Raw genomic sequence first — 14195 nt, 5'->3', positions numbered from 1 at the left:
AGTAATGTTACATCCTTTAAACTATTTAAAGGTTGAAACATTGCTAGAGATCTCTAATGTCTTCATGTCTGTCCTGTGTTGCCTTCTTAGCTAAAACTATTATTCATCTTTTGTCACCTTTGAATTCAGCTTTTGTCACTTTTGGATTTGATTAACAGCAAAGCTCATCTTGCTACCCTCCCATTCCCCCAGTTTTGACATACTACAAGTTGTATGGCTTCCTGTACTTGGTCCTAGCTATCTGGGTATCCATACCATCCCCAATCTATATTGACTTCCTTTTCAATATGCACCAAACACCAAGTCTTCACTTTTTTTTCTTACGCTAACCCACCCTTTGCAACTGTCTTGAAACATGTACTTTTTGCACTTGACCCCCTTCCTCCTCCAAAATCCCCACTTCTCTGGCCCTCTAGGTTGCGCCTGGAGCAAGCAGTCTCTTTGTCCCATCATTGAAGTTGAAGCCTTCACCTATTATAAACTTCCCAAAATCTCCATGTTCAGGAACCTTCAAGTTCCAATCTTGCATTTAAACTTATAGTCAGCCTGTAATCCTGCTGGCTTTTGTTTCTAATTTTATCACCATTTAATAATGTATTTTTACTTGTTTCTGATTCAAATCATCTAAGCTTATGTTCATTTGTATCTCTGCATTGCCCAACATCCAAGCATATGATACTAACCCAGGTATGTACTAAATAGAGATACAAGAGATTGCAGATGCTGGCATCTAGAGCAAAAAACAAACTGCTGGAGGAACTCAGCAAGTCAAACAGCATCTGTGCGTGGTGGGGTGGCAGCAACGAATTGTTAACCTTTCAGGTTGAGTCGCTGCATCGTGACTGAGAGTAGAGAGGGAAGATGGCCAGTATAAAGAGAAGAGGGGAAGGGGTAAGACAGGGGCCAGCAGGAAATTGGTGCACTGAGGGGGGAATCGCCTTTCAGCAGCTGTCTCCCCCTTCACCTTCCCCTCCCCCTACTTGGCTCCATCTGCCCATCATCCTTCACCCCTCCTCAGTCCACCTATCACCTACTAGCCCCTATCTCACCCCTCCCCCTCTCCTCTTCATACCAGCTATCTTCCCTCTCCACTCAGCCCTGATGCAGGATCTTGAACCAAAATGTCAATAATTCCTTCTACAACACCTCCTCCACCGCACCCCCCCCCCCCCCCCCCCACCACCACCACCACAAGGTGCTCTTCAACCCACTGAGATCCTCCAGCAGTTTGTTTTATGTGCTAAAAGACACCTGGGTAACATTCGGACAGAAGCTACCAAGTGGCAAGTAACATTTCAGGGCACAAAAGTGTAAGGCAATGACCATCTCTTTCAAAAAAAAAAGGACAGAAGTGGATCAAGAAGGTAGCTCACCAACTTTCAAGGACAAAAAATGTTCTTTCCAGTGACAGGCAGATCCTGGAAAATGAATAAACAAAAAAGCTTGTGATCCAAACTGGATATTGTTTATCATCCATGTTACCATGTGCACTTCACAGACTCAAACAGTTGACAAATCAAGGACAGGGATGATTAATTAATGTACTTCATTTTTGCGAGCTGCAAATGAATGTTCAGTGTATCAGTTAAAACAAATTATATTTTCATCGTTCAATCTAATTTGTGTCCTCAAAATGGGAAAAATAAATGCTAACCACAAGTTGTGTCTCTTCTGTGCTTTGACTGACTTGTTTTGGCAGCAGCCTTATTTCTGATTACTACTGAATGCAAATATTTTAGCTTTGAAATCTGGGGCTTAATCCCATACTTTACAGACTCTTAATTAAAACTTGCCTGATTTATTACTTTTCCATTTTAATCCTTTTTCAAATGAAGGGAAATGTCATTGATACCTTCATACAGAAATTTCACAATGAGTCTGTTGTCTGAACTGGAGGACCAAATTTTCTGCAAGTGCTTCGGACAATACCTTCATTAATAGAAAGGCTTCCACCATAGTGGTTATGAACATTGGCCACCTTTGATGGGATAACCATAACTCATTGTTCCATCTTGCACAGTGCTTATGGTTGTTTATTTTTATATAAAATCAATTAGTTTTTAAGAACAATAGTTAAATATTATTTAATTCAAAGATTCATTCCATGAGGAAAAATATGATTTTAAAAAATAACCATCTGATTAAAAACAGGGTTTTTTCATAAGGTAACGTTACTATTAATGTGAAGACTTCTTCCATGTGGTTGTAATGAATCAATTGAATATATTTGACTAGTTAATTCTTAACCTCCTTCACATGTTACTTTTGTGTAGTTTTTTTTTCCCTTCAGATTATTGTGTTGTTTCTGGTAGCTGAACAATGAAGATTGAAAAACCATAGATGCAGAATTAAGTATAAGGGATTTATTATGGATGGCAGTTTCTGTCTCTTTTGAGGTGTGATGCAGATTATCAACACTTAAACCATAGTCACCAAGGCAGAATATCAATTGGATGAGTAGATAAAATCATGGATTTGGAGAAAAATGAGAACGGAGTGGCTAATTAAGATTACTTATGCAGGTGGAGGATAAATTCTGGCACAGACTGGCTGGACTGAATGGTTGATTGTGTGTTCTTTCTTCTTGTCTTTCCCTTTGGTTATACAACTATGAAATATCTGGGAACCAGCGCTTGGGTAATCAGTTGGGTTCACTTTGTATTGCCTTGTAAATTTGCCTTGATATATATTTTTAATTAAATATCTTTTGTTTTAGCCAGATGAATTATATTTTGATGAAGGGGACATACTTTATATTTCAGATAATGTAAGTTTCTAATCAGTTTTATATTATCTAGATTGATTAATCAAATATTTTTTTTAAATTCGGTTAGATTTTTATGTTAATTATAATTTTGTTTCAAGAGTGATCCCAATTGGTGGAAAGGCACATGCAGAGGTCGAACAGGATTAATTCCAAGTAACTATGGTAAGCAGAGGAATAGAGTTTTTATTTATTTTAATAGCATGCTGACAATGCCTGGGATATTTATCCCAATCATTGAACTTGCCTAGCACTGGCTTATTTGCCATTATTTTATCTCCCGGCAAGCCAAGAGTTCACATTTAGTAATGCGCATTCAAGGGCATCTTCAGACATTTTCTCTATTCATATCGCATTTGGTGCCTTGTCCTGAATGGTATTATGCCTCTTGAGAGTAATTAAAAAGTAATAGGAGCAGAATTAGACCATTCGACCCCTTGTGTTTGCTTTACTATTCAATAAGATCATGGCTAATCTTTACCTCAGCACCACTTACTTGCATTAACATAATACCCTTCAATTCCCATAATATCCAATTGCATCTGATGTTGTGTGAGGTTGACTTGTTCGTGCTTGTCATTCATTGCCATCATCATATTCTCCAATTTTCAACATTCTCAGAGTCGTGATTGACCAGAAACTCAGCTGGATCAACCACATAAACGTTGTGGCTACAGGATCAGTTAGAGACCGGGTGCCCTGCTGCTCATGACACCACAAAGACTTTTCACCATCTACAAGGGAGAAATCAGTAGTGTCGTGGAATAGTTTCCACATGCCTAAATGACCTTAGATCCAAAATTCCTGGGGTTTTAAGGGTATTGGTGGCAAGGACTCCATACCTAATTACTCTTGAAAAGGAGATGGTGAGCCACCTTGAACTTCGTAGACATCGGGTTTGTTTTATGAGGAGTGAATAAGTGAGGTTGATGTTCTCTGGAATTGACAAGAATGAGAGGTGATCGTATTGAAATGTATACAGAATTCCTAAGGGACTTGATAGGGTGGATGCAGAATTGATATTTTCCCTGATTGTGGTATCTGTCACATGGGATACCAGCCTGAAAATGAGGGCATGATCATTCAGGACAGTGACAAGGAGAAATTTCTTTACCAAGAAAGTAATGAATCTTTGGAGGATTGTCAAGGGCAGGCCACTGAGTGTACTCAAGATGGAGGTGGAAAGATTTTTGAATATTATCAAGGTCTATGGTGTTAATGCAGGAAAGTGGTGCTGAGGTAAAGATTAGCCATGATCTTATTGAATGGCAGAGCAAGCACAAGGGGGCTGAATGGTCTACTTCTGCTTCTATTTGTTTTTTTTTATTTTTAATTACTCTCAAGAGGCTCAAAACGATTAAGGACAAAACAACCCACTTGATTGGCACCCCATCCATTCCCAAAACATTAATTCTCTCCACCACTGCTGTACAGTGACTATAAGTATGTACAGTCTATGAAATGCACTGCAGTTTTCTGCCTGGGCTATTCTGATAGGACCTCCCAAATCCTTAGCCTCCACTAGAACAAAGGGCAGCAAGCACATGGGAACACCACCATCTACTGGTTCGCTTCCAAGTCGTACATCACTCTGACTTGGAAGTATATTGCCATTACTTCATAGACATGAGGTCTGAATCCTGGAACTCCTAATCCAACAGTATTTCGTGAAAAGGACTGCACCAGTTCAAAGCGGTGACTTGCCATAACCTTCTCCAAGGCTATTGAGGATGGACAATAAATGCCACTTCTGCCAGCAACACCCACATTCGAAAAAGAAAAGAGACTGGGAAAAATGATTTTAAAACAGAGTGTCTTTAGTAATGTCTCTGCTTTGATTAGAACCCCAGTGCCTATTTCCTAAAAGCTCAAGAAAGTGCAGAATGTTGAGCAGACCCTCTCTGGGGAGGTGATGACTTCAAAGTTAAACCCATGTCAGGAATAAATCATTCCCTTCAGCTTAACATGTTGGATGCTCTGGAATTTTGTGTGATGATTTAATACCTTATTTGTAACTTCCGTAGTTAAGAAAAAAATTAATATTTTGTTTCTTGAAAAAAGTAACTTCCAAGTTCTCTCCACAGTTGCTGAGCATGTAGAGTCAATTGATAACCCATTACATGAAGCTGCCAAACGTGGTGAGTATGTCAGCAAAAGTACATGCTAACCTTAAGCTAAAATTTCTATAGCTTCAAATGGAATCACTAAGATGTTTTTGAAGTGGATTTAAGATTTACATTTTCGGTTCTGATTCCTAAATAAATCTCCTGAGTGTTTTTCAGATTGTAGTTTATTTAAAAAGTGAAGTAAAAGAAAAATTGATTGCAAAAATGTTGATACAAGCTGCATTTACCTTGTATTTTTGCAAACACTCTGTCATACTGCATTTACTACGATCGCTGTCCCCTGAATTTACCACAGATTCTCCCTTATGTAATTAATAGGACCATATTTGGGTTTATGTACTTGGGTTAAACCCCTCTTCATTGCTCCCTTCTGCCTCCTGCTCTAATCTGGAGTCACACTCCACTTGCCACTCCTCTGTGCCTTTGGTCCTCTGGATCTCCACTTTAACGAGTTTTATCAATTGAATAAAAATAACAAAAGGTGGGAGCAAAACCAAATAAACTATTTCTTTTTAGTTGCACCTCCTAATCAGTTATGAAACTCATCAGGATATTCTGAGGATTTGAAAAGTACTTTGTAGTGGATGGTCTTTCTGATTACTTCAGGGTTTGACAGTGCAGGACATGTAAATCCATGTATTGGAGATACAAGAGACTGTAAATGCTAGAATTTGGAGGAAAAAAAACTGCTGGAGGAGCTCTGGGTCAGGCAGCATCTGTGGAGGCAAAGGACTGAGAGTCTAAAGGGGAGATTGCCAATATAAAGAGAAGGGGGAGGGATGAAGCAGGAGCTGGCGAGTGATATGTGGTTCCAGGTGAGGGGGGGGGGGGGTTGATGGGCAGGTGGAGCCAGGTGGGGGATGGAGGAGTGGAGATAGCGATAGAGGCTGGGAGATAACTAGTGGAGACAAGAATGAGCTGCAGATTATGGTTGGGTGTGTGGTAATAAGCAGATGGAGCCACGTGGGGGAGGGAAAGGAACTGGGTAACAGAGGACACTTGACCCAAGCGGTCTCCTATCCCCTCCCCTTGCCCCCACTTTTCCCGTCTGCCCAGAGTCCCTCCCTTATCTGGTTCTACTCTTTGCCTTCCTTTCTTATCAGATTCCAGCATCTGTACCCCTTTGTTGTCTGCACATCAACCCCTCTTCACCTGGATTCGCCTTTTGCTTGCCAGCTCCTGCCTCGCTATTCCCCCTCAACTCTTTGTATTGTTAATTCCTCTTTACACTCTCAACCCTGATGCGGCATGTTGACCTGAAACATCAACCAATCCCCTCCACAGATGCTGCCTGACCTGCTGAGCTCCTCCAGCAGTTTTTTTTTAACTGCATGTAATGTTAAACCTTGCTTTAGTAATAATTCTAGGGACATCCTTTTTAAACTTGTTTTTGAGTGTTTTTCTTTCGAGAGGTTCCCATTAGGAACCAATCGATACAATGAAGGTTATGCCTACTGGAGCTAGTACTGGAGCTATGAGTGTCAGATGATAAGAATTTACCATTAATGCCCTTATCTAGTAATGTCAGGGTGATGCAAAATCTACTCAACAAGAAAAATGTGATCTGGAATATATTTGGAGGGTCTGGGTTCTGGCCATACAGATTTTCTATATAATTCAGATGGCTTGCTCTGAAGTATTTACTTAATATTGATCTACATAGTTTAATAATCTTCTGGATAAATGTGCCAGCATCAAATTTGAGACATAAAAGTTATCTTTGTTTAGGAATTTCTTTAACTCCCAATTGCTTCACTGCAGGAGTTTTGCAGTGCTAAGTCTGAATGTACTGCTTGCTTACAAAAAGCATACTTAAGACTAAATGATGAGGATATAGAAATGCATCACATGGCTTTAATCAACAAAAAAATAATGCTCATTGAAGTTTTTAAAAATAAAACACCAGGCCCTCATAATAAAGCATATGTTAGACAGTGAGAGGTGACTTGAGGAAGTGGTTGAGGCAGGCACATTAACAACATTTAAAAGGTACTTGGAAAGTTACATGGATAGGAAAGGTTTAGAGGGATATGGGCCAAATGCAGGCAAGTGGGACTAGCTTAGATGGGAATCTAGGTCGGTATGGACCAGTTGTGCTCTATGACTCACTAACAAAAAACATATATGTATTTCTTTTTCCATTTTTAAATGCTTTCTGCAGTTGAGCAGATGTATACTATATTAAATGGCTGATTTATTGCTATTTCTATTTATTGTTAAGATCTTGAGTCTTTTTTCAATATAAAGTATTGAAATTCTCGTCATGCTTTCAATATTTCAGGGAATGAAAGCTGGTTAAAAGAATGTTTAGATAACAGAGTTGCAGTGAATGCTTTGGACAAAGCTGGAAACACAGCTCTCTATTGGGCTTGCCACGGAGGACACCTGGGTAAGGTTCTCTTGCTGCCTAAAAAAGCTCTTAATGTCATTAACATTGCTTTTAGTGTGTACAGTAAATTCAGCATTTTTGTTTAACTGTTGTATTCCTGTTACTGGGGGTGAAAAACACAATTTGAATCAAAAGGCTTTCTTGTCTGTCTTCAGCAACACACAAAATGCTGGAGAAACTCAGCAGGTCAGGCAGCATCAATGGGGGGAAATGGAACAATTGATGTTTCGGGCTGAGGCCCTTCAGGACTGGAAAGAAAGAGGACAAAAGCCAGAATAAAAGGGTGGGGAGACGGGGAAGAGCATGAGCTGGCAGTGATAGGTGAATCCAGGTGAGGAGGGAAGATAGGTACGTGGGGGTGGAAGTGGGAATGATGTGACAATCTGGGAGCTGATAGGTGGAAGAGGCAAAAGGCTGAAGAAGATAGAACCTGATAGGAGAGGACAGTGGACCATGGAATAAAGGGAAAGAGGTGGGGAACCAGAGGGAGGAAGGTGTGGAGAGGGGAAAGAGAAGGGGTAATGGGGCCGGGGGTATAAGGGAAAACAATGTGGGGGGAGAATGGAGGGGAGTGGTTACTGGAAGTTAGTGAAATTGATGTTGATGCCATCAAGTTGGAGACTACAAAACTGGAACATGAGACGTTCTTCTAATCTGCGTCTAGCCTCAACTTGGTAGTGGAGGAGGCCGTGTACAGACATGTCAGTGTGGGAATGGCAAATGGAATTAAAATGGCTGGCCACTGGGAGATCCTGGCTGTTATGGCGGATGGAGTGAAGATGCTTGACGAAGCGATTTCCCCCGATCTGTGTCGGGTCTCACCAATGTAGAGGAGGCCGCACTGGATGCAATAAATGACACCGATGGATCCACATGTGAAGTACTGCCTCACCTGGAAGGACTGTTTAGGGCCCTGAATAGTGCTGAGGGAGGAGGTTTAGGGGCAGGTGTAACATTTGGGACAGCTGCAGGGATAAGTGCCTGGAGCGGGATCGGTGGGGAGGGACGAGCAGACAAGGAAGTTGCGGAGAGAGCAAACCCTGCGGAAAGCAGGGAGGGGAGGGGAAGATATGCCTAGTGGTGGAATTCCATTGGAGATGGCAGAAGTTGCAGAGAATGATATGTGGGGATGTGGAGGCTCATGGGGTAGTAGGTGAGGACAAGGGGAACCCTATCCCTGTTATGTCGGGGGGGGTGGGGGGGGTGATTGTTGGGATGAGAACAGACGTGCAGGAAATGGAGGAGATGCATGTGAGGGCTGCATTGATAGCAGTGGAAGGGAAACCCCGTTTTCTGAAGAAGAGGACATTTCGGATGTTCTTGAATGGAAAGCCTCTGGCTTTAGCTTGCAAATTCTTGGCAGTGCTTTTACATAATTAAGCATTTTGGAATTAAGAAAACCTACTCCCTCAAACAACACTACCAAATATAGATTGATCAAATGTAAGTATATTAAGTGATTTGGTAGATGCATATTTAATTAAAAATGTACCTTAATTGAAGCTCACAAAATTACATTAAATATTTTATTGGGATGTATTAACCTGTCTCTTCAAATCCTGTGTTTTTCATCTGAAGGCTGTAAGTGTGGTTGTCAGACTGAAACTTCTGAAATTAATAATACAGGGTGGACCATATTAACATTAATGAATATGATGCTTAAGTACGTAAAAGGTAAACCGAGAGATTGTTTGAGCATCATATGGAGCTTAAATAGTCGTATTTTTGCTAAGTAGAATTTTGTGGATTTACAGTGCACTGTAATTTGCTGGTTCTGTCACTTATTTTTCCTAATAAAATAAATCTGCCAAGTTTTTTGTTAGGGATTTAGAGTTACCTTGTAGCTTAATTTTATGGACAAGCTAACTACTAAGTTTTAATCAAAAATGAGCACTAAAAAAAAGAAACTACAGCAATCAGCTTTTTGCTGCCCCCAGACATCTAAAATTAACCTTAAAGGTTAAGACATTAAGGTTAAGACAACCTTAAGACATCTAAAATTTCTTTTCCTTTCAGGCCATAAATGTTTTTAAAGTGTACACATATTTTGTGAATATATAAGTAAAGTTTTAAATACTACTTAATATCCCAAACAATCACTGAAATAAAATAGGAAGTTTGAAATTCTGTCTTTTACTAGTTTGTGTTGAAAGCCTATTTGCAGGTACTTGAGCCAATTTGACTAGCTGTAGGCAGAAATTTTAGCAAACAAATTAGAGATATTTACACATGAAATGGTTAGATTACAAAATGTTTCATTTGTAGCGACTCACTGTCGGAGCAAGCGAACCGGCTCGGCGGTCGGGTCGCGCGTTGCCGTAGCGGCGAGGCCCAAGATGGCTTTAGGCCTTCGTCTTCCCCGAGCGACAGGGAGAACCCACGTGCAGGAAAGGTTTGATGACGTAGCGTATACGTCATTTCCGTTTTCAGTGGGCGGGAACGGTCTCTCTTAAAAGGCCCGTGCAAGGCGGGAAAATAAACCAGTTCTTGTTCTGAAACCCTTCGACTAGTGTCTTGTTTTCACATCACGGTAGCAGCCGCCACATTGGTGACCCCGACAGTCCAAACGGATTTTGGATCCGCACAATGGATGACAACGCAGCAGCCAACGCAGTGGCACTCGAGCTGCCCACCTTTTGAACGCTTCGTCCCAGCATCTGGTTCGACCAGGCCAAAGCACAGTTCCACCTTCGGCAGATCACCTCCGACTCCACAAAGTACTACCATGTGGTCAGCTCTCTGGACCAGGAGACAGCCGCCCAGGTCGGAGACTTCATCCAGTCTCCTCCGGAGGAGGATAAGTACCCGGCTTTCAAAGACCTTCTAATTCAGACCTTTGGCCTCTCCCGTTGCGAGCGCGCCGCCCGCCTGCTTCATCTCGACGGCCTGGGGGACAGATCCCCATCTGCCCTAATGAATGAGATGCTGGCATTGGCTGAGGGACGCAAGCCCTGCCTAATGTTCGAACAGGCCTTCCTCGAACAACTACCCAATGACGTTCACCTGCTGTTGGCCGACGCCGATTTCAGCAACCCACGTGAGGTAGCTGCCTGGGCAGATGTCCTGTGGAAGGCCAAACACGAGAGCGGTTCGTCCGTCGGCCAAATCGCCAGGCTGCGAGCCCAACGCGTACCTAAACCAGTCCCAGCAACCGAGCAACCACACCCCAGAAACACAGATGACGACACTGGTGACCAGCTGTGTTTCTACCATCAGAGGTGGGGCGCGGAGGCCTGTCGATGCTGCCCACCCTGCAAGTTTCAGGGAAACGCCAGGGCCAGCTGCTGCTGACGGTTATGACAGTTGGCCGCCGACAAAGCCTCCTATTCGTTCAGGACAAGCAGTCCGGGCGGCGTTTCCCGTCGATACTGGAGCAGAGGTCAGTATTTTGCCCCCGACCGGCTGCGACACTTGTAACAGGCAACAAGGTCCTGTACTCAATGCCGCAAACGGCACAACGATACAGACTTTCGGTACCCGTACACTTCAGTTACAATTTGGCGGCAGCTGTTTTACCTGGACCTTTACCCTCGCCACCATTGGCCGACCACTCCTAGGAGCCGATTTCCTTCAGGCCCACAACCTGTTAGTCGACCCGCGAGGGAAGCGGCTAGTCTACTCCAGAACTTTCCAGACCTACCCCCTGGAAGAAGCCAGCCTACCAGCCCCGCGCCTGGACTCCATTTCCCTGTCTGGCAACGAGTTCACCAAGCTCCTAGCCGAATTCCCATCAGTTTTGGCACCTCAGTTTACAAATTCTATGCCCAAACACGGGGTGCGGCACCATATCATTACCACAGGGCCACCCCTTCATGCCCGAGCATGACGACTACCTCCAGACAAGCTCTGCCTGGCAAAGGAAGAGTTCCGTCGCATGGAGGAGCTGGGGATCGTTCGCAGGTCAGACAGCCCCTGGGCCTCCCCCCTGCACATGGTCCCCAAAGCCACCGGCGGTTGGAGGCCCTGCGGCGACTACCGCAGGCTGAGTGACGCCACCACCCCGGACTGCTACCCCATCCCTCACGTCCAGGACTTCGCAGTGAACCTACATGGGGCCCACATCTTCTCCAAGGTGGACCTCGTTTGGGGATACCACCAAATCCCAGTCCACCCGGATGACGTCCCCAAAACTGCGATTATCACCCCATTCGGCCTCTTCGAGTTCCTTCGAATGCTGTTCGGCCTTAAGAACGCCGCGCAGACTTTCCAGCAGCTGATGGACGCGGTAGGCCGAGACCTGGACTTCGTGTTCATTTACTTAGATGACATACTAATCGCCAATTCGGACTCGACTCTATCGATTTCCTCGACCACAAAATCACCAGCGACGGAGCAACACCCCTACCCACCAAGGTAGACGCTATCCGCCGTTTTGCCCGCCCCAACACGGTCAAAGGCCTACGGGGATTCCTGGGGATGGTCAACTTTTACCATTGGTTCATCCCTGCAGCAGCCTGTATCATGCGCCCTTTGTTCTCGCTGATGGCTGGTAAGGGCAAGGACATCGCCTGGAATGACGAGGCTGCGGCTGCCTTCGTTAAGGCCAAGGACGCCCTGGCAGACGCCACGATGCTTGTACACCCTAGGACAGACGTCCCAACCGCCCTCACGGTGGACGCATCCAACGCCATGGTTGGTGGAGTACTGGAACAACTAATCGAAAGCCATTGGCAACCCTTGGCATTTTTCAGCAGGCACCTTAGACCACCCGAACTGAAATACAGCACTTTTGATCAGGAACTTCTAGCGCTGTACCTGGCGGTCCGGCATTTCCGGTACTTTTTAGAAGGCAGGCCTTTCACCACTTTCACTGACCATAAGCCTTTGTCCTTCGCCTTCTCCAAAGTTTCCGATCCCTGGTCAGCTCGTCAGCAGAGACATTTGTCCAACATTTCCGAATTCACAACGGATATCCAACATGTCTCTGGAAAGGACAATGTCGTTGCTGACGCACTTTCCAGACCGACCATCCACAGCCTGTCCCTGGGTGTCGACTACACGGCCCTGGCTGACGCACAGCAAGCCGACGACGAGCTGACGAGCTGCCCAGCTACAGAACCGCAGTCTCGGGCCTGCAGCTCCAAGATTTCTTAGTCGGTCCAGGTCAGCAGACCCTCCTTTGCGACATCGCAACAGGTCAACCCCGCCCTATAGTTCCCGCAACCTGGCAGAAACACGTTTTCAACTTGATACATGGGTTGACGCACCCGTCCATCAGATCAACTGTCCAACTGGTTGCCAGCAAGGTCGTTTGGCATGGCCTGCGCAAACAGGTCAGTGAGTGGGCCAGGACTTGTCCACACTGCCAGACATCGAAAATCCAACGACACACCAAGGTCCCACCACAGCAGTTCAAGCCTACCCGTAGAAGGTTTGACCACATCCACGTCGACCTTGTTGGTCCTCTGCCAGTTTCAAGAGGAGCCCGGTACCTCCTTACTATCATGGACTGGTTCACAAGGTGGCCAAAGGCAACCCCTCTAGCTGACATCACGACTGATTCCTGTGCCCGGGTGCTCCTCACAACTTGGATCTCATGTTTTGGTGTTCCAGCCCACATCACTTCAGACAAGGGCACCCAATTTACCTCCAGCCTCTGGTCTGCAATAGCGAACATGCTGGGGTCGCAGCTGCACACCATCACAGCCTACCACCCTCAATCAAACGGGTTAGTGGAACGTTCCCACCGCCATCTAAAATCAGCCTTGATGGCCCGCCTGAAGGGTCCTAACTGGGTCGACGAACTGCTTTGGGTCCCGCTCGGCATATGCACTGCCCCCAAGGAAGACCTCCATACTTTGTCAGCTGAACTCGTGTACGGGGCGCCCCTGGTCGTCCCAGGCGATTTCATACCCACCCTTCAGGACCAAGGGGAACAACCCACAGCAGTCCCACAAAGACTGCGCGAGAGGCTCGGCAACTTGGCACCGATTCTCACTTCGCGGCATGGTCCAGCCCCATCCTGTGAGCCCAAGGAACTACGAGACTGTAAGTTCGTTTTTGTTCGCAGGGGCACACCTCGGGCATCATTGCAATGACCATACGAGGGGCTGTTCGGAGTCATCAGGAATAATGGGTCCACCTTTATTTTGGACATTGGGGGCAAGGAACAGGTCTTCATGACGGACTGTCTCAAACCGGCCCATTTAGATCTACAACAACCGGTCGAGGTTCCAGCACCGCAACACAGAGGCCGACCTCCTAAGCAACGGCTAACACAGCCCGCGGACCTTGGGGACTGTATCGCCGGTTCTGGGGGGGTGGGGTGGTGTGTAGTGACTCACCGTCCAAGCAAGCAAACCGGCTCGGCGGTCAGGTCGCGCGTCGTCGGAGTGGCGAGGCCCAAGATGGCGTTGGGCCTTCGCCTTCCCCAAGCAACAGGGAGAACCCGTGCACGGGAAAGGTTTGATGACGTAGCGTATATGTCATTGCCGTTTTAAGTGGGTGGGAACAGTCTCTCTTAAAAGGCCAACGCAAGGCGGGAAAATAAACCAGTTCTTGTTCTGAAACCCTTCGACTAGTGTCTTGTTTTCACATCACGGTAGCGGCCGCCACACATTGTCATCTTCAGCACTGTTATTTAATGTTTCTATTTGCACAATATTTGGAAAAGATATTCTAATTGTGTTTTCATTAAAAGAATCATATATTGGAAAGTTATAAAAACTTGGGAGGAGGTTTTTGGATATGGTAAATAGCAGAGGTGATATGAAGTAGCTACTTCCTCATCGACTCTAAATGGCCTTAACAGCAGTCTAGGTAGTATCTAAAGACTGGTTTTCAATAATCTAGAAACCGCTTGGTGACTGACCGGCCAGTTTAATTTGTCAGTAGAACCTTAAAGTGTACTTTGAACTTGGCATCATGTAATCCTCCAATCCACTGCCTTAAAAAGTAAGATAGCACCAGATGGCTA

General features: G+C 45.0%; 1 protein-coding gene across 1 annotated transcript in view; it reads left to right on the top strand.

The window, feature by feature from the left end:
- ostf1 (osteoclast stimulating factor 1) overlaps positions 1-14195 on the top strand; it is a 63698-nt gene that overhangs the window by 29945 nt on the left and 19558 nt on the right. The window contains exons 3-6 of the mRNA XM_052019894.1: positions 2717-2767; positions 2866-2929; positions 4849-4902; positions 7172-7279. Of these exons, the coding sequence (XP_051875854.1) occupies positions 2717-2767; positions 2866-2929; positions 4849-4902; positions 7172-7279 (277 nt within the window). The remainder of the gene's footprint in view (positions 1-2716; positions 2768-2865; positions 2930-4848; positions 4903-7171; positions 7280-14195) is intronic.

The sequence above is a fragment of the Pristis pectinata genome, chromosome 7 (genome assembly GCF_009764475.1).
Source record: "Pristis pectinata isolate sPriPec2 chromosome 7, sPriPec2.1.pri, whole genome shotgun sequence".
Taxonomy (NCBI): domain Eukaryota; kingdom Metazoa; phylum Chordata; class Chondrichthyes; order Rhinopristiformes; family Pristidae; genus Pristis; species Pristis pectinata.
Note: the sequence above shows the minus strand (reverse complement) of the source record. Positions and strands in the feature narration are given on the sequence as shown.